The sequence below is a fragment of the Mya arenaria genome, chromosome 15, assembly GCF_026914265.1.
Source record: "Mya arenaria isolate MELC-2E11 chromosome 15, ASM2691426v1".
Lineage (NCBI taxonomy): Eukaryota > Metazoa > Mollusca > Bivalvia > Myida > Myidae > Mya > Mya arenaria.
In genome coordinates, this window is record NC_069136.1 from 1,986,044 (window position 1) to 2,007,169 (window position 21,126).

At 31.5% G+C, this 21,126-nt stretch overlaps 1 protein-coding gene across 1 annotated transcript; it reads right to left on the reverse strand.

Annotated features, from left to right (window-relative positions):
- Positions 1-426: 426 nt before the first annotated feature.
- LOC128220063 (uncharacterized) lies at positions 427-18,747 on the reverse strand. Its single transcript, XM_052928315.1, has 2 exons — positions 18,308-18,747; positions 427-1,261 (listed from the first exon to the last, which is right to left on the reverse strand). Exons 1-2 carry the CDS (start codon positions 18,745-18,747, stop codon positions 427-429), a joined length of 1,275 nt encoding a protein of 424 aa, XP_052784275.1.
- Between the last annotated feature and the right edge of the window lie 2,379 nt (positions 18,748-21,126).

Sequence of the window (21,126 nt, forward strand, 5' to 3'; positions counted from 1 at the left end):
TATTTCCGATGTAAACATAAGTCATTCGTGTCCTTGGAGTTTCCATTGTTGTTTTTGGTTTAAAGGAAAATTAACCAGTACGATGTTTCAATATATTGTTTTTCATTTCTACAAATACACGTATGATATTTAGGTGGAAAACATGAAGCATATAAACATAACGGAATCATAACGACCTGATTGAACACACACCATCAAACATTTTCATTTCTTTTTGATATTACATTTGCAATTTTGCAATTCATTACATGAAGTAAGTATTGGACTAAAGGTAATAATTAAATTTCCATTAAACACGAGGACAATAAAGCCAGAACACGTCAACACTTGGCCTGTTTATTCATATTCAAGTCGTGTTGCTTTGTAGGTATCAACTGGTGGTGTTCAAGTAGTATTGTGGTGGTCATAGTAATGACGGCTTTTATTTTAAGCGCCAGGATCGACTTCGACGTCATTATTGTAACTCTCGTCATCCACAGGCACAATTTCTGTGGGCGCACAATTTTGTGTACTCATCCTTTGTCTTAATATATTTAGGTCCAGTTCTGATTTCATTTGCTCCTTTGCCCATTCATGCATTTCAACAACCATCGAGGTCAGAACGTTTTTGCACAAAACGTTGTTTTCTAACATGTGTGGTAGTACTGTGTACTCTGATCCTTCAATATCCATTTTAACAAGAACTGCTTTTGGGTTTAGTGGTTGAATTTCCTTGTTGATGAATTTCACAATGTCGACTGTCGGTACTTCGTATCTAGTCATGTTTATTTTATCAACAATAGCTGCATCAAGGATCCCTGCACCCCAGTCTATGTCAAAATTAGTCTCCGAATAAATTGTCACGTTTTTGTCTTGTTCATTCGAAACTGCATTGTTGTAGAAGGTAACCCTAAAACCTTTTCTTCTATATGCATTTTCGATGTACTTCAACCTTGAAAAATGCCGGGGATTTGCTTCAAACCCAAAAGCACACGCATACTTTCGCCTGTTGTCAACGTTGCCAAATATTTTGTCAAAATACGGGATAATCGTAGCCCCTGGGTATAACGCTGGTTCAAATAGTTTCCGAACCTGTACGCCTTTGTTAGATCCAAGGTCCAAGTATACGTAGCGACATTCTTCAACTAGAGCTCCCTTTGCCTGACCTCCAGCATTCGAGACTGGCGTGTCCAAGTTATCCGCTACATTGCTCTTACCCTGTTGATCCTGGCTTTGTTTCAAGAGAGACACTTGTTCTATTGTTCCATTTTTTATGTAATCTCTAACAAAAATTTGAACAAAGAAAAGGCAAAGTACTATAAGAATAATTGTAATATACCGTAGCCAAGCATTTCGGATAATTCTCATCATTTTGATACATTTAGGAAACTTATATGAACAATTATAAGATTACGACTATATAGATCACAAGCTGTATCACACTGTCAATTATATGATTAATTAAGTCGATATGCTTAACTACTGCCGCAATTTGTGAACACCTTCATACACTCATACACATGTTTCATAAAAGTATGTTTGTAAACGTCTTAAGGCCACTCCTTTTATATTGTTTGGATAACAATACAGCCGACCATATTTTATGGAAAAACGGGGAAAAAATAAAATCTCATTTTCGCCAATTTTTAAAAAAAAAATTGTTTCCGACCGTACCGCAAGTTTGGATAAAAATTGATTTATATTGGACGGTCAAACTCCAGACATTTACTGTTCCTTTGATGTAGTTCTAATAGTGTTCACAGGTTGTACATATTTTTGTAGCTTAATCCATGAATATAAGAATTGCATTATTCTTTTTTTCTCATTTATTTTGAATATAGATATTGTAATAACTGAATAACAATCTCAAACACATTATAAATAAAAAGTATATCTATATTTTTTTCATATTTTCAGAAGATCAAAAAACTAATCACGCAGGAACAAACATACACACACACACACACACACACACACACACGCACGCACAGGCGCACACACGCGCGCGCACACGCACATCCACACGTACCCTTCACTTATTGATTCTTTTGCTATATATGGTTGTGTAAAAAGGCAGAAGTAAGTATTGTAAAAATGCATTGTCTGATGGGATAATGTTTCGGTATTCCATTGAGAATATATAACATTTCTTTCGTTATAACGATATTTATCGATCATTATTTAATATAGTCATTTAACGCATACCATAGTGGTTTAACTTTCTGACAGTCCCAAAATAAGTGATATTGTCTCGATTTGTATGTTACAAAAATCACAATCTTTATTTTACATTTATGCAAATATGTATTTGTGGGTATTATTCTTAATAAGAATTTATATAGAAAACTTCGTATTGATTCGAGCTTATACAAATTATATTATATATTTTTTCCATCCAATATTTTCTATATTTGGGAATGTAAGCTTGATTTTGTTTTTTCGTTGTATCAAATATAAAAATTTATTTGTTTGTTTCGATTCCTTTATCTTATCTGTAATTTTGGGAGTCTGTTTTGACTATGTTTGATTTTGGAAGAGTCATTAATACGCATTTGAACATAAATATCCCCAAAGTGAACTACTGGGATGAAGGGAAAGAAAATATTTTTGTTTCAAATATTGATGTAGATAAAATTCATGACATTTACAATAATGTATGTGCCTTAGATGAAACTAATATGTACTCAGTTGGAGCTGTCGATAGTATAGTAGAAAGTATTTGTGATGTATATCATACGAGTTGCAGTAAAGGTTTTGCTGTTAGGAAAACAAAACGTGTATATAGTGATAATAGTCAAAAGGTGCCAAAGTGGTTTAATAAGAACTGTAGTCGTGCACGAAAGAATTTGCAAAAGGCAAAATATCTATACAAGTTACGAAAATGTGATGAGAACAAGAAGGTGTTAAAACAAGCAAGCAAATGTTACAAAAAGTCACTAAGAAGTTCTTACAAAACGTTTCAAAATTATGTTACAAAGTTAAAGTCGTTGAAAACCTCAAATCCTAGAAAAATTTGGAAAATTTTAAACGGTAAAAAGAAAGCAAATATTGTTGCTAGCTTAAGCGATTTAGAAACGCATTTTAGAAATGTCAATGCGGACGATACCAATACTATTACAGATATCCAAAATAATGTACAAACTATCCATTCTGATGCAAATAATGACATATTGAATTGTGATATTTCCGAAGAAGAAATTAGAAATGCTGTAAAATCTTTAAAAAAACACACAATAAAGCTAGTGGAATTGAAAATATTTTGAATGAGCATATTATACATTCATTTCCACTTAAGAAAGATATTTATGTAAAACTGTTTAATATTGTTTTTAAGTCTGGTATTGTGCCTCGAAATTGGACTATTGGTGTTATTAACCCTATATACAAAAATAAAGGATCAATACATGATCCTACGAATTATAGACAAATTACTTTAGTAAGCTGTATAGGAAAACTTTTTACTTCCGTCTTAAATTCGAGACTACAGAAATTCGGTGACAAATACGATCTAATTAATCAATACCAGGCTGGCTTTAGGCAGGGTTATTCTACTGTTGATAACGTGTTTGTGTTAAATTGTATAATTGAATTGTTACAAATGGCTTTAGGCAGGGTTATTCTACTGTTGATAACGTGTTTGTGTTAAATTGTATAATTGAATTGTTACAAAAGCATAAGCAAATATTCTGTGCTTTTATAGACCTCAAAGGTGCATTTGATACTATAAATAGATCTTTTCTATGGTTTAAGCTAATTTCATACAATATCAACGGTCTATTTTTGGATGTTGTCAAATCGATGTATAAGCATGCAAAATCGTGTGTGTCTGTTAATGGAAATCATTCAACCTACTTTCCGTGCTCCATTGGTGTACGCCAAGGCGAGAATTTATCGCCATTATTTTTTTCTTATTATTTAGATGATCTGCATGAATATTTTCGAAATAGTACAGTTCTGCACGGTGTCAGTAGTAATACTCACCCAATGGATAATAATTTGGTCGCCTATCCGAAATTATTTGTACTTTTGTATGCAGATGACACTGTCATCATATCTGAATCAGCTGATGATCTTCAAAATGCTATTGACCTTTATGAACAATACTGTGACCTATGGAAACTCACTGTTAACACTTCTAAAACCAATGTTCTAGTTATTCAGAAAGGCAGAAGACGTAATTATCAATTTCTGTATAAAGGCAATCCATTGGATTTGGTTGATAGCTTTAAATATTTAGGATTAGTATTTAGCAACAGTGGCTCTTTTTATAAAGCTAAGGTTGAAATATCAAAGCAGGCACTTAAAGCTATGTACTGCCTTCTAAGCAAATGTAAGCATTTAGCCCTGCCGATTGATATGCAAATAGATCTTTTCAATAAAATGATCAAACCTGTACTTTTATATGGTTGTAAATGCTTGGGATATGGCAATAATGAAATTTAAGAAAGAGTTCAACTTAAAATTTTGAAATATATTTTACGTGTACGGTGAAACGGGCGTCAAACCGTTATCAATTGACATAGAGACTAGAATGATTTCATATTGGACAAAACTTGTATCACCATTGTACCCAAAATTAACAAAACTATGTATACGTTAATGTTAAGTAATTATATTTGTGATGTAAACATACGTAGAAATACTTTTCTATGGATTTCTTTTGTCAAAAAAATATTAATAAAATGTGGTCTTAATAATATATGGGAGTCACATATATTTCCAAATCATAAATGGTTGACTTGCAATGTTAAACAGAAACTCACAGATTTGTTTTTAAATTAATGGTGTAGCATTGTTAACACTTTCAGTAAATGCAACAATTGCAAATTGTTTATGAACGAGTTCGGAATTGAGAATCATTTAAAAACTTCACCTTACAAATTGTTAAAGTTTATGATTAAATTTCGAACCAGAAACCATCGTCTTCCTATCGAGACAGGAAGCTGGATTGGACTTGATATGTCATCAAGGAAGTGTCCTTTGTGTCAAGCAAACAGTAGCATTAGAGACGAATATTACTATTTACTTGAATGTATAGCTTTAAACAATAGCAGAAAGCGATTTATTGATAAAAAAATACTATGTCAACCCAAATGTCATCAAATTTAAATCTCTAATAAAAAAATTGTGTCAATTTGTGAAGGAAATAGTAAAACTGTTCTAAAATGTTAATATATTTATACAGTAACACATGTATCCGATACTCTATATCTCTCGACATATTCATATAAAGCATTGTATAACATATGTCTCTCCCGTTTTATTTGCTTTGTACCTTTGTATATTGAATGTTTTCTTTTTACAACAGCCTCGTTGTTATTATTTATTTCTTTTTCACATGCTTATACTGTCATGTTACATGAACTGAGCAGTTTGAAATAAAACTTGTACACTTGATATTTCTGATTTAATCTTCGTTTTCAAATGAATTGGGATACACTGAACAAGTGTCAGATATTTTAAGAAATCGTTTTTATTTATGTCGTATTTATAAGCGTTTTATTTCTTCAAAGCTGTAAAACTCAGTTACCCTGTAGTCGTATATGTGTGTAATTGTTTTACTTACATTTATTTTCGACTTCTCTTCATAAAATGTGGTTTTATATTTTTAACCAGGATTTTAGTACATCATTTTCAGGAAGAACCTTCTGGTGTTATATAATTTATAACTGTTTGATCAAAATCTGATTCTAGTGGTAGTTCATGCCCAAAGTTTTTTAGTTTTCTGTGGAAAAATATTTTCCAGTCTCCATTATTTGACAGGTCTATATATCTTTTTTATCCATAATGCTTTAATTGAGTTTAAAAATGATTCAATATCTGTAAGCTTAAGTCCACCGTGTTCATAGTCTTGATAAAAGATATTTCTTTTTATTTTATCCGGTTTTCCAGCCCACATAAAATCAAATATGTATTTGTTTTATATCATCTATCATTTGTTTAGTTGGATTAGCTAGCACAGTAAATTGGTAAATAAGCTTAGGTAACGCAAACGTTTTATTACCGTAACTTTTCCCATCAGTGTCAGATTTCTGTGTTGCCATTGTTTTAATACGTTTCTAAACTCTTAAACAATATTATTAATATTTCTTGAAATATTTGCATTTTTATCATTTGTAAATGTCATTCCTAAAGTGGTAGCATAATCAGATGTCCACACAAATTTTTTGGTATTACAAAATTGTATATTTGAGTTTTTTAATGATCCCTCTCTCAAAATGATTGATTATTATTGGTGTTCAGGTTTAGGCCTGAGCATTTTGAAACATTTCTAAGGTTTGTACAAGTGTTTCAAAGGATTTTTCTCACCATTATTGAAAAATGTTGAATCATCGGCTAAAAAAGTTTGCTTTATGATTTTGTCATTAATTTTGATTCCTTTTATGTCATCGTTTAGTGCAATGTAGTTAGATAGTGTTTGTAAGCAAATTATAAACAATGTCGCCGACAATGGGCAGCCCTGTCGAACGCCTTTTTTCTATTCCAAATGACTGCGATATATATCCATTATTAATTATCAGACTCTGAATGTTGTTGTAGAATAGTGTTACCCATTTATAAATATCCGGTCCAAACTTCAATGAGTTTATGCATTCAAGGATAAAAATGTGGTTTAAGCAAAGTCAGCCATAAGACCTGTTTGTTTTTTTTTTTTTGTTATCTGGTAAATACTCTACGACTTCATAAATTACCCTTTAAGATTTCTCCTATATATCTACCCTTAACAAACCTAAATTGTTCCTTACTTATAATTAATGGTAAAACTGTTTTTATTCGACTGTTTATGGCTTTAGTTGCTATTTTATAATTTTCGTTTAGTAAAGAAATGGGTCTCCAATTAGTTAGTTCATCAAGGTCCTTATTTAGTTTCGGTAAGAGTGTTATTAGTCCCTGTTTCTGAAGTTGTGTTAATTGTCCTGTAGTGAATGAGAAGTGCTTTAAAAAGATATTGTTGTATATCTTTCCAAAAGGTTTTATAAAATTCTGCAGTTAATCCATCAGAACCTGGGATTTTCTTGTTTTGCATAGCTTTTAAGGCAAGTTTACATTTGTGGCTGGTCAAAAGGCCTTCACATGCATGTTTTTCATCTTCGTTAAGTGTTCTGTAAGAGTTTTCTAGAAAGGGTTTTATGTCTTCTTTTTTAATTTGATTATCTTTAGAGAATAACTTTGTATAATATCGCACTTCCTCGTTTAAGATTTTTTCTATACCTGTTATTCTCTCGTGTTTAACCTTTAGAGTATTTATTGATTTTCCTTCAGCGGGTTTTTTTTTCAAGGAAGGTTGGCAAAATATTTCTTGTTCTTTTCGTTGTGTTCAACGTGAATTGATTTAGCTTTTAATATGATACCAATAAGATGTGTTTGTGTTATTTCGTCTAGTTTTTGTTTTATTTATGATAATTTCAGATATTTGATCAATTTCATTTTTGTTATTCGTATTGAGTTTTATTTCTTATGTTTGTATTTCATTTTGTAGTTTTATTTTTTCATTATTTTAAATATTTTTAAGATGAGTTGTAAACTTAATTGTTTCATTCCTTATTGAACCCCTTATAAGTTCCCAAAGCGCATTTGCATTGTATTCGGTGTTATTACTAACAGTTTCTTTTATGCAGGCTTTTATGCTGTTTTGATAAATTGGGTCTAACAGGAAAGAGTTATTTATTTTGAAATACCCCTTGCCTGCTTTATTATTAAACTGACTTAATAGCGCCATTATCGCTAAAGTTATTACAACTAATTGCGTGTGAGTTTTTCACACGCTCACCAAATCAGCAAAATGCAGGTCAATTTGATTTAAAGGTAATTTCATTACTTATTTTAACAAAGTCAAGTCAAGTCGAACAACGTTTATTATTTCATACGATAATGTATGGCAAATATTCCAGTATACTATCTCCTTATTAGGAGATACTAACCCATAATGATGACTTAGTTAGTCCTTATTACGAGATACTATCTCATATCTAGGAGATACTATCTCCTAACTACGACTAACTTTATCCTAATTAGGAGATACTAACTCATAATTATGACTAAATAAGTCCTAATTATGAGATACTATTTTCTAATTACGAGATTAACTATCATCTTATTAGGAGATACTGACTCATAATTACGACTTTCTATCTCCTAATTAGGAAATACTTACTCATAATTATGACCTTCTAAGTCCTAATTTTGAGATACTATATCCTAATTACGATTTAATATCTCCTAAGTAGGAGATAGTAAGACACAAGAGACATTAATTTAAAGTTAAAATTGTTACATAAATACAAATCTGAACATTATAACTGTAACATTTTCTATTAAAAGTGATCTTATTCAACACTTACCTGGTTATATTCAGAACATGATGACATTCGGAGGGGTAAAAGTATTATGAACTGACTCTGTATTACATTTGCCAAAAGTGCACTTCAGATAACCTTTACCCCACCCGGTAACTGTAAGCATTTAGTTAACTTTTTCAACATATGCATGCTTTTAAATTAAACATTTATAAGTATTTTTACTAACGTTCAATTTTGATCAAATTGCTAAAGGCCAATAATATTATTCAAAACGTGTATAAATATTGGAGTAATAGAGCACAGACAACTGTATTAAGCAAGAAGGGTGACTTTTGTGAGTTATCTCCCTTAGATTGTCAACCAGAAAAATATTGAAATTGCCTTGTACTACAGAAATATCTATCACCGCTAGATTCATGAAAAATAAATTATATTATATGTAATACGGCTTTTTCGGAACGTGTGCATTAGCGAAAACATAGTGACCTTTAAGAAACATTATCATATAATTACATAATATTTCTGTATGAACATTTGTACCCAGTTCGAGTGATGTTCCACCTTTAATAATGCAATAAAACTTATAACTGCGTAATATCAGAGCTGAGTCGGTCACTTGAGAGCCAAGCTGAGCTTGTTAGCACGGACCACAATAAGTTGAAGCGAAGTTGTGATATACATTTGCGTAAAGTACATTCACTGATAATTCACTTAGCTCTCCTATTTATTTCATTCAATGATAGGAGAGTTCACTTTTTGTTGCAGTAGGGGAGAAAGTGTAGTGTATTATCTTTTTGTTAAAAATACGAATCTTGAGGAAATAGAAAACTTCATGGTTAACAACTTTAATGAATTCTCTGAACACGCATGCCTGTCATTCTCACTGGTAAGATAAGCAATAATATAACGGATAATTATTTTGAAAATATAACGACAAGCTCTCAAAATAATGAACCATGCATCGTGTTCGACTTCGATAAAGAGGAATTATTTCAAGGTCAGTTATCAAATAAAAAAAATATATTACGACAGTTGACTTCCGAAATAGATAATGAGAATATAGAAAAAAGTGTCGAAGATTTCACGCAAATGTTATCATCGGTAGCATTTGATGTTATTGGCAAACGCAAGAAAAAAGTCCCCGACATAAATATACACGCACGCATAAATAAGCCATGGTTTAATGAAAAATGTTTCACTGACGCATTCGTAGTAAAAAGAAAGCTATGTGTGCTTATAAAATTAAAGGTCAACGATTTGATAAATTAGCTTCATCAAAGCCCCGCAAATTTTGGAAAATCATTAATAAAAGCAAGGATAATTAAAAGCGAATTAAATCAGCCTCATTTACTAAAGAGGACTTATTTAATCATTTTAAAGACATGTTTGATTTAGACGAAATTGATGCTGAAGAAAATTTCGACCTAAATAATAATTATAATAATAATAGTGATCATCTCTTAGATGCCGAAATCTCTGAAACTGAAATTAAAAAAGCCATATTTTCTCAAAATAATAATAAAGCCCCGGGTACCGATAAACTTTCAGCTGAGATTTTTAAATGCTCGGCTGATATAATATCTCACCTCCTACATGAATGACGCTATCCGATTGGCCTAGGGGTGTCACGTGCACTACGTGTATAATCAATACCCCCCCCCCCCCCTGTAATTTTCAGTATGTTTCATACCACCCCTGTAATTTTCATACTCCGCAAAGACATAACAAAATGGCGGCCAAAAATTTGTAACTTCTCTCTCGGCTTATCTTTTCACTGTAGGGGAGCTAACTCATGCACGTTATTGAATATCCATTTTATTCAAGCAATCTGTTGTGTGTAACCGACTGTTTACATGAGTCAATAGTTACAAAATGGACACTAAAACACGGTTTACAAGCACAGCAAAAGACGAATCTCTCAAAAAAAGATTAAAATGAAATTCAGAAGAGACGCTTTGATGCAACAAGAAATCTGCAAATGTGCTGATGAGTTACCTTCAAGAAGTTCAAGAAATAAGTGTTAAAAACAGTTACTGATAAAATATATATGCTGTCAAACAATGTTATTAATATATTTACATTGTTATTGTATTTATCCCAAATAAACTAGATTACATAAACTTTTTGTATTTCTTAAAATATAATTTTGAGACAATATTTAAGCGACACTGAATATTTTCATAACAAATACATTATATCTTAATATAATCTTAGTATTTAAGGTACTCGGTGAGATATATTCGTTACACTGTTAGTAGCTGGGGGGGGGGGTCTCGCATGGTATGAAACCACTGGGGGTGTATTATATCACCCCCCCCCCCCCAGCTACTAACAGTGTAACTAATAATACTTTCTCTCTTAAAAGCCATGTTCAATCGTATATTTCATACTCATTAATACCCCCCACCCTTAGCGTGCCCGTATTTAAAAAGGTAGATATAAACGATGCTAAAAATTTAAGGGAAATCACACTGACTAAAACTAGCAAATAGCACAAATGATTTTAAACAGAACAGAACAGATAATTTATTAAGACTTGTACAAAGTACATCATCTTCTTAACCATATACATCTAATAATTGAACTTTTAAATAGATTAATGTTATGGTCAAAGGAGCACGACAATTTAACAGAAAACCAGTTTGGATTCCAAAGAGGAAAATCAATATCATATCTTACACTCGATTATATGAAAACGCTCAGTGAAAAAGGAAAACTTCATTGTGTTTTATAGAGTATCAGCAATATTTTATCGCATTGATCACTCTCTTCTTTGGCAAAAACTGCTAAATGAAAACATCATTACTCATTTTGATTTAGCGCTGAAAGCAATGTATAACTCTGTGAAATCGTGCGTTAAGTTCAAGTCCGAGTTTACTCCCTTTTTCAATTATTCATCTGGCGTCAAACAGTGCGATCCTAGTTCTCCATTATTAGCAAAGTTGTTTAAACATGATCTTATAGAAAATAAAAACTCTGACCTGCCTGGTATTATTTCCTTGGAAAATATCAAACTGTTCATTTTATGCTGACGACATGGTACTATTCGCAAAATCGTATGAAAGTTTAAAAGTAATGTTGGAAAATGTTGAAACATACTGTAATACATGGGGATTAAAGACAAACGTTGGCAAAGCTAAGATCTCAAAAACTAATCGCACAACATGATTCTTTCTCGTTACATAAACTGTTCCAAAATTTTGACACAACTGAATTACCTATGTCACAAGAAGTTAAATTATTTGATATATTAGTTGGATCGGTATTAAATTTTTGTTCTGAAATATGGGGATTACATCCAGCCACGGATTGCGAATTAATACACACTAGATTTCTACGAACATGTTAGGTGTAAAAAAGTCTTCTAATCTAATAGCCCTTAACGGAGAATTAGGCAGAGCCCCGATTTCTGTATATCGAAAATTTAACATGATAAAATACTGGAAAAATGTTTTATCTTTAAAAGAATCTTCGATTGTAAAACACGTGTACAGTACACTTAAAAACGATGACATTTATAATAAAACTTATAAAAATAAAAATTGGGTCTCTCAAGTAAAGCTCATTCTAAATGAACATGGTTTTAGTTAAGTATGGCTAGAGGAAGAAATTGACAACCATCGTATTGAGTTGATCCGAAAAAGATTTTTTGATAATTATTTCCAAAACTGGTACTCTGAAGTTAACAACACCTCAAAATTAACCAGTTATGCTCTTAACAAACATGCATTCGGAAAAGAAATGTATATTGACTCAATAACTGAAAAACATTTAAAATATACTTAAGTGAAATTTCGAACATCATCACACAAATTGGCAATTGAAACTGGAAGATACACAAACACCCCCAAAAATGAAATTTTGTAAATCCTTCAACATGAACTTAATAGAATCGGAATAAAACTTTCTTCTAGTATGCCCAAAATACAAAGAACTAAGGAATAAATTGTTTAAATTGTTTAAAAAATAGTTTTGCCATTTTGGCCAACTATTAACAAATTTAACATTCTAATGAGCTCAAAATCAAAAGAAAACTATTTATGATATTTCAAAACTCCTATTCTTTGCATAGAATATCATAAACACGTCTTTCAAATAACTAAACCTAGAAACCATTTTTGTATAACATCGTTAAGATTGTTTGCTCTTGAAAATGTCTTGATACTGCAATATTCTACCCATTTGATTGTATCATTCTGTTTATGAAATTGAACACTAGCGTGAAACTAGGGTGAGCCCCCTACATTATATGAAGATGTACACTCCGCCTTTTACAATTGATGAAGTATGGTAGCGTCCAGGTGCCAAAGTAAAACACACGGTGAGGGTGTTAAACACATTAACAGAACAGAACAGAACAGACAGTTTATTAGACTTATACAATAGTATATCGTCTTAATACATAATAGTATACACAAATCAATGCCACGTGTCTAAACATTATCATTTTTCAAAAGAAATAATTTCATGACTTCAAACAATAAAACTAATATTTATGAATAATAAATAGACTATAGATCAAAAGAACTTATTAAATAAATTCATTCAATCAAACCTAATATCTATGAGTAATAAATAGTATATAGATCAATTTTTAACATAGGCAGTGAGGAAAAAAAACTGCATAAAGTTAAGTCACAATGTTAATTAATGTATTTCTAATAACAAATGCCTCTTTCATATATTTACAAACATTATAACCTCCAACATATCAGTTGAAGTAAGCATATTATGGAACTTATATACAGATGGATTAACATAATGCAAACGTTTAATGTACTTTTTTCGTAATTGAGTATAACAACGACAAATGCAAATAAAGTGGTATTCATCTTGAAGTTCTATATCGTTAGTATTACAACATAAGCAATAACGCTCATTGCGAGGTAAATTAATACGAGCATACCTTCCTGTCTGAATTCTTAAAGGGTGTACAGAAACCCTTAATCTAACAAAATACAATCGTAGAGTTCTAGGTACAATATCTAGATACTGCTCATAATCTAAAGTGGGTTTAAACACTCTATACATATCTAAAACTGGACTATTACTAGCAGTTACACACCATTCTTGGTTGAATGTATTTACGATTCTACTTTTAAATTCACTAATGAATGTATTTACATGTATCGCATTGGGATTATCAAACACATATGCAAAACCATAATTATTTAACAAAGTTTTCACATTTGAAACCCAGTTGGTATAACCTTTATTATTGTAATCATCAAGTGCATGATTATACATATACTTCAAAATAATATTATTGCTATTAACAATTTTAAACCAGTACTTTATAATGCGTACATATCTATTAATATATAGAGGATATCTTCCTAGTTCACTATATACAGCAGCATTACATGTATTAAATTTCACTTGTAACAATCGTTTACAAAATTTCAAATGGATGCTTTCTATTTCTTTGGATTTACTAAAACCCCATACTTCGGATGCATAATTAAGTATAGAACCAACAAAGGCATCAAATAATTGACAAAATATTTTAGGTTTAAGATCAAATTGCTTGCATTTATATAACAACGTGTTCATAGCCATGAGGGCTTTTCCAACTAAATATTGTTGGTTCAATACAAAAGTACCAGTATAATTAATAACAGTACCTAAATAATTAAAATAATCTACAACCTCAATGTTATGGCCATTATAAGTCCATGTCTCATTTTGACGTGTTCTACCCCGCTTACGGAATTTCCCAGATGTTACTGTTTTACATAGTCTTGACAATGACATTACTAGAGCTGAAGTTGCAAAAGCTGTCAAGAACATTAAAAATGATAAAGCTTGTGGTTTAGACCAGATAGCTAATGAATATATTAAATCATCATGTGACATTTTTCTTGATATCTATGTTAATTTGTTCAATGTTGTTTTACAAACTGGTATCTTACCAGAATCCTGGCTTGTTGGTGTTATATTACCAATCTATAAAAAATAAAGGGGACATGCAGTCTCCGGAAAATTATAGACCGATTACAATTTTGAGTTGTCTTGGCAAAGTGTTTACTGCTATACTGAATAATAGACTGACATATTTCCTGGAAGAAAATGAATTACTGTTAAAAAACCAAGCTGGATTTCGAAAAAATCATAGCACTATTGATAATATATTTATATTGCACTTGTTATCAGAATATTGTAAACATAAGAAATCAAAATTGTTCTGTGCCTTTGTCGATTTTAGAAAGGCTTTCGACTCTGTATGGAGAGCTGGCCTCTGGGCAAAGTTGTTAAAGTATAATATTAATGGGAAAATGTTTAATGTTATAAAAAATATGTATAGCAACATAAAATCATGCTTGTTATTAAATAATACTACCACAAAATATTTCCAATGCTGTAACGGTGTTAGACAGGGTGAAAATCTATCACCGATACTATTTTCCTTGTTTTTAAATGACCTAGAAAACTATATGTTGAACAAAAGCACACCATGTATTGACATTACTGATGTTGACTTAGATATATACCTGAAATTAATAGTTCTATTGTATGCTGATGATACTGTAATATTTTCAAAATCTGAGCAAGAGTTGATATGTACATTAAAGAATTTTGATGACTATTGTAATATATGGAAACTAGATATTAATGTTCAAAAAACAAAAGTAATGGTGTTTGGAGATAAACCAAGACGAAATAGAAATATTATTGTAAATAATAAGCAGTTTGAGGTCGTAGATACATTTAAATACCTGGGTGTTACATTCTCTAAAAATAGACATTTAGTTAATTGTAAAAAGCATCTTGTAGAACAAGCTAGAAAAGCCTTATACAGTTTAATGTAAAGATAAGAAATTTATGTTTGCCTATAGACTGTCAACTTAAACTATTTGACAATACTGTTGTACCAATATTACTTTATTCATGTAAAGTGTGGGGCTACGGTGATCTTAACCTTATAGAAAAAGTCCATACAGACTTTTTGAAGCATATTTTGAATGTTAAAAAAAGTACACCACATATTATGTTATATGGTGATCTTGGTCGATACCCATTAAGCATTATGTTAAAAAACGCATAATAGGTTTTTGGTATAAACTAACTGATTACAATTACAATTTGTCATCTGTTTTGTATAAATACTTGTACAAAGATTTCTCTGTTAATGGCCATCAGTATGGATGGTTTAGCAATGTTAAATCGATACTTGATGCTTGTGGTCTGAGTTATATATGGCAAAGTCAATACTTTCCAGGATCTAAATATGCTTTGTTAAACTTAGTTGAAACTTCATTAAAAGACCAGTACAGACAGAACTGGAACAGTGATATTGTTAGTTCATCCAAATGTATTAATTATAGAATATAAAAGTCTGAATTTAGGCTTGAAAATTGTTATATTAATGTACATGATAACCTCATGCAACCTCTTTAGATTTCAGACTATGTAACAACCACCTGCCAATTGAAAAGGGTAGATGGCTTGGCATTGATAGAAATAATAGAAAATGTAATTTATGCACTTGTAATGAAATTGGCGATGAATTCCATTATCTTCTTCGTTGTCCTTATTTTATGAATGCTAGAAAAATGTACTTGCCTACTATAAATATGCAAAATGTGAATATACTTACATTCAAGAATATTATGTGTGAAAATGATCCTCATAAGATAGATAACCTTAGCAAATACCTAAAAATTGTTTGTTAAACTTTCAAAAACCCACCTGGCAATAATATCTAATATTTAATAGCTTACTAGTCATAATGATTAATACTGTACTTATGCTGTTTTGTTGTCTATACATGTAGTCTATATTTATTTGTACTTAGTACACCTGTTTTTTTAGTTTAACTTCTAACCATACAGCCTGGTTACTTATAAAAACTGTTTTGTTATACAACACATGTTTAGATACATACATTGTATTGTATTATACATGTCACCTCAAAACACATACTTGTAATATGTGATGAGAGTAAAATAAACCTGTAAACTGTAAACATAATCTTAGTTTTAATTGTGTTACCTTTTAGTCCCCATGCATTGCAATATAAATTAAGGTTGTCTAAATGTTCTTGTAATTCCTCTGGTGTTTTGCCTAAAATGGCCATATCATCTGCAAAGAGTAATAACACAATGTCATCAATATTTAAACCTGAATAAACAGACGCAGTGTTATTCAGTAGGTAAAATTCCAAGTCCTCTACGAATAGAGAAAACAATATTGGGGAAATTACCTCTCCTTGACGCAAGCCAACAGCATAACTGAAATAGTTTGAGTAAGAAGTACATGATTTCACACTTGATTTAACATTTTCATACATATTCTTTACTATTCTGAGCAGTTTACCTTTAATACCAGATTTGTACATTTTTAACCATAGTGCATTGCGATAAATACTATCAAAACATTTCAACATATCAACGTACACAACATATAAACGTTTATTTTCATTTAAATAGTTTTCTACAACGGACGTCAATATATATATGACGTCAACAGTAGAACAACCTTTCCGAAATCCAAATTGGGCATCAGAAATAGTATCATTAGATTTGCAAAATGCTTCAATACGCTTCTTTAATATACTAGTAAATACTTTGGAAAAACAACTGACAAGTGTAATTCCTCGGTAATTATTAACATCATTAACAAAACCTTTTTTATGTAAAGGAATTATAACACCTTCAGTCCATTTTTCAGGAAAATAACCAGACAATAAAATACCATTAAATACATCACATAAATGACTAGATAAAATATCGACACAATCAATAAAGTATTCATTTAGTATACAGTCGCTACCAGCAGCCTTATTATGTTTTAAACGCTTAATTGCCATGTGTACTTCATTAACAGATATAGGTTGATCTAATTCTGGAAATGTAGAATTATCTTCATTAAAATCATGGTTTGAACAGAAATCCTCTGCTTCATTATTATTACTATCAAAAGTATTATTACTAAGATTTTCGAAAAAATCTTTAAATTGATCCAAAGTAATATTATGATTATTGACTTTATTTTTTGTCTTGAAAAATTTCCAAAAATCTTTTGGCTTATTTCTCTTTAAATTTTCAATTTCCTTCATTTTCTGTCGATAACAACAATGTTTCCTTCTACGATTTAAATTTTTATAATACTTCTTTCGTGAACAAAGAGTAATCCTATTTACATCAGATTTGTCTATGTTATAACTACGTAAAGCTCTTGGTATAATAGCCTTGCATCAACACAATCGTTATCAAACCAATCAGCATTTTTCATACAACTATTATCATCAAACGATGGTTTATTACTATAACTAAACACTTTAGAAAATAACGGATCTGCAATATCACGGATAGTCGTTGTAAACCTATCTAAAACACTATTAATTGACATTCTACTTGTATAGTCTATATTTTCAACAATATCGTTTAGTACGGGCAATTTTGTAATTAATCCTGAACGAGATTGTTCACGTAGCGTATTATCCATTTATATTTAACATCACTGAATGTCTCATAACTCGGTGAATAATTATTACAATACAATGAAAAATGTAACGGGGCATGATCGCTCCATTCAGTAAAATCACCTATAGTAAACTTAGATAACAATGAAAAATTACATTCCTTGGTCAATACATAGTCATAGAATATCGAATAGATCAACATTTATAGTATTATATACAGGAGAGTCAGCTCCCCAAATATAGCTTGCACATATATACACATCTTCTTCAGTATGAAAGAAATTATGGTCTAGTTTTAGCCAAATAATAGAATCATAATGGTTTCTGACAATTTGAATACCGTTTTCTAAATGCTCCTTAAAATAAACTAAAACACCACCGTTGCTTCTACGAGCGTTTCGATGTTGAAATTTTCTACAATAATGTTTTGAAATATAACCATTTAGATCAATGTTACTAGATGAGTTTGTCCATGTTTCATATAAAATACAAATATCATGTGAACTAATAATATCAATAAAATCAGAAGAACTCTTTTTTACAATCAGTGAGTCCATGTACGTTCCATGATAAAACCGAAACCTCACCGCCTTCGTGACCCTACGCACGTACTGCGGTTCCGTCGACGTAGAGGGTGTCGTAGGCCAGGTACGCGCGCTTCCCCTGCCGCCTCGCCTCCTTCATCTTCGGAACTAGTACTCTCCTCTTCTGAATTACATCCGGCGGAAACAGCTGTTTCCACGATTTCCTAACCATTTCTCTGTCCTTGAAAAAAGTGAACTTGGCCACAATGTTCCTGATCTTCCCCGTCACCGGCGCACCTGGTGACCGATGCACCCGCTCAAACCAGATGCTCTCGGCCATCTCGCGGGCGATCTTGAAGGCGTCCTGTAGATGTTGGCGTAACTTCCTCTCCGTGGCTTCCGCCGCCTCACTCCCGCTGGTGTTATCCTCGGGCACCTCAGTGAACACTAAGTTATTTCTCATAGATTGTGACTGTAGATATGGAACGTCGTCACGTGAGGAGGTTAAACACACTGGCATAGTGAGGGGTTAAACCCATTGGCACGGTGAGGGGGTTAAACACACTGGCACCATGTGGGGTTTAACACACTGGTACGGTGAGGGGCTTAACATACTGGCACGATCAGGGGTTTAAAACACTGGTACGTTGAGTAGGTTTAACACACTGGCACGCTAAGGATAGGGGGGTATACACAGTGTCAAGGTGAGGGAGTTAAACACACTGGCACGGTTATGGATTAACACACAGGCACGGTGATGGGGTTTAACATACTGGAATGGTGAGGGGGTTAAACACATTGGCACGTTCAGGGAGTTTAACACACTGACACGGCGGTGGTTGTTAAACCCACTGGCACGGTGATCGTGTACCAGAACTGCTGTACTTCTTCCATTGTAAAAGGCGGAGTGTACAACTTCATAACGATTAGCTAAGTCATAATTATGTTTTAGTATCTCCTAATTTGGAGATAGAAAGTCGTAATTAGGAGATAGTATCTCCTAATTAAGACTCCGTAAGTCATTGTTAGGAGATAGTAAGTCGTAATTAGGAGAAAGTAAGTCGCAATTGGGAGATACACATAATAAGGAGCTAGAATCTCCTAATTAGGACTCCGTAAGTCATTGTTAAGAGATAGTAAGTCGTATTTATGAGTTAGTATCTCTTAATTAGGAGATAGTAAGTCGTAATTATGCGAAAGTATGTCCTAATTATGAGATAGTATCTCTTAATTAGGACTAAGTTAGTCATAATTATAAGTTAGAATCTCCTTATTAGGGGATAGTGTATTGGAAAATGTTTTTCACTTTGCACCTGGACGCTTTCGTACAGATGAGGTATATCAAATATACATAAATGACATGACAGCAGATGCATGTTAAGATTGAGAATATGATTGCCAACGTGGGTATCGGAGAGTCATGAATTGAAACACACACAAACATACACACATATACATACACACATATACGTACATACATATACATACAAACATACATACAAACATATACATACACACATATTCATACACACATATTCATACACATATACATACACACATATACATACACACATATACATACACACACATACATACACACATATACATACAAACATACATACAAACATATACATACACACATATTCATACACACATATACATACGCACATATACATACACATATACATACACACATATACATACGCACATATACAGACACACATATACATGCGCACATACACATACGCACATATACATACACACATATACATACACACATATTCATACACACATATACATACGCACATATACATACACATATACATACACACATATACATACGCACATATACAGACACACATATACATGCGCACATACACATACGCACATATACATACACACATATACATACGCACAGATACATACACACATAAACATACACACATATACATACGCACATATACATACACACATATACATACACACATATACATACATTCATTAATGTGTATAACTTGAATTTCTAACAAATATTCACTTTTGAAATAAAATACTTTTGTTTTTATTTCTACGTAAGCATTCATTCACATGTGCATAATTGTGTCTTTGATTAAACCACGATACAAATAAGATGTACAGTAGTTATATGCCAAGAGAACACTACAATTAAAATGAGTAGTATTACAAACATACACATTTTCTGCAATTAAAATATCAGTATAGCTGTAAATAACTCAGTATTAACAACCAACCAATAACCTAATCTTTGAAAAATAGTAAATATAAATCTATACAGATTGGTCTGCGTCTGCTTATTTCCATTATTCATTCATATTCAATCTCTTTTAAGCAGATTTTATATTTTTTGAAAAATATTTATTTACCCTCCAGCAAAGTCTTATTTATTTTTAAAAAAAAATCAACGGGTTATGATTAGCTACTTTATTAGTATATTCATTCTGATTTTTGTTGTATGTAAATTTACTCATTGAGTTTGAAGTGAATAAGAATACTTAAAAGTAACTATATGCAGGATACTGTTATACCAGTCTAGGTTTACATAACTCTTTTGTTGTATTGTGTTTGTATTTGTGTACTATTGACTTGTACATATTATTTCTACATGTTTATGGATGATAAAGTACATATTTCAATCCAAATAAAATGCATTCTGATTCTATTTCATAATAATATCAATTGATACTTATGAATTAAAAATTTATCCAAAACAGTTGACAAAGAATGCATTATATCGACTTGATTTATTGTATTAGTTAATATCATTGTTAAATTAATATATAATAAGATTTCATTTCAAATAAACATCAAATAACAAACTATTCGTAGTGAATAAGAACATAACAAAACATTAAAATAAAAAAAAATAAAAAAAACATCA

Bases quoted from the DNA above. Each gene is read 5' to 3' on its own strand.
- LOC128220063 (XM_052928315.1), bottom strand. From the start codon at position 18,747: ATGCCAGTGTGTTTAACCTCCTCACGTGACGACGTTCCATATCTACAG. The intron at 1,262-18,307 runs GTAGGGTCACGA...AATTTTTGTTAG, and splicing joins GACGGAACCGCAGTACGTGC to AGATTACATAAAAAATGGAA.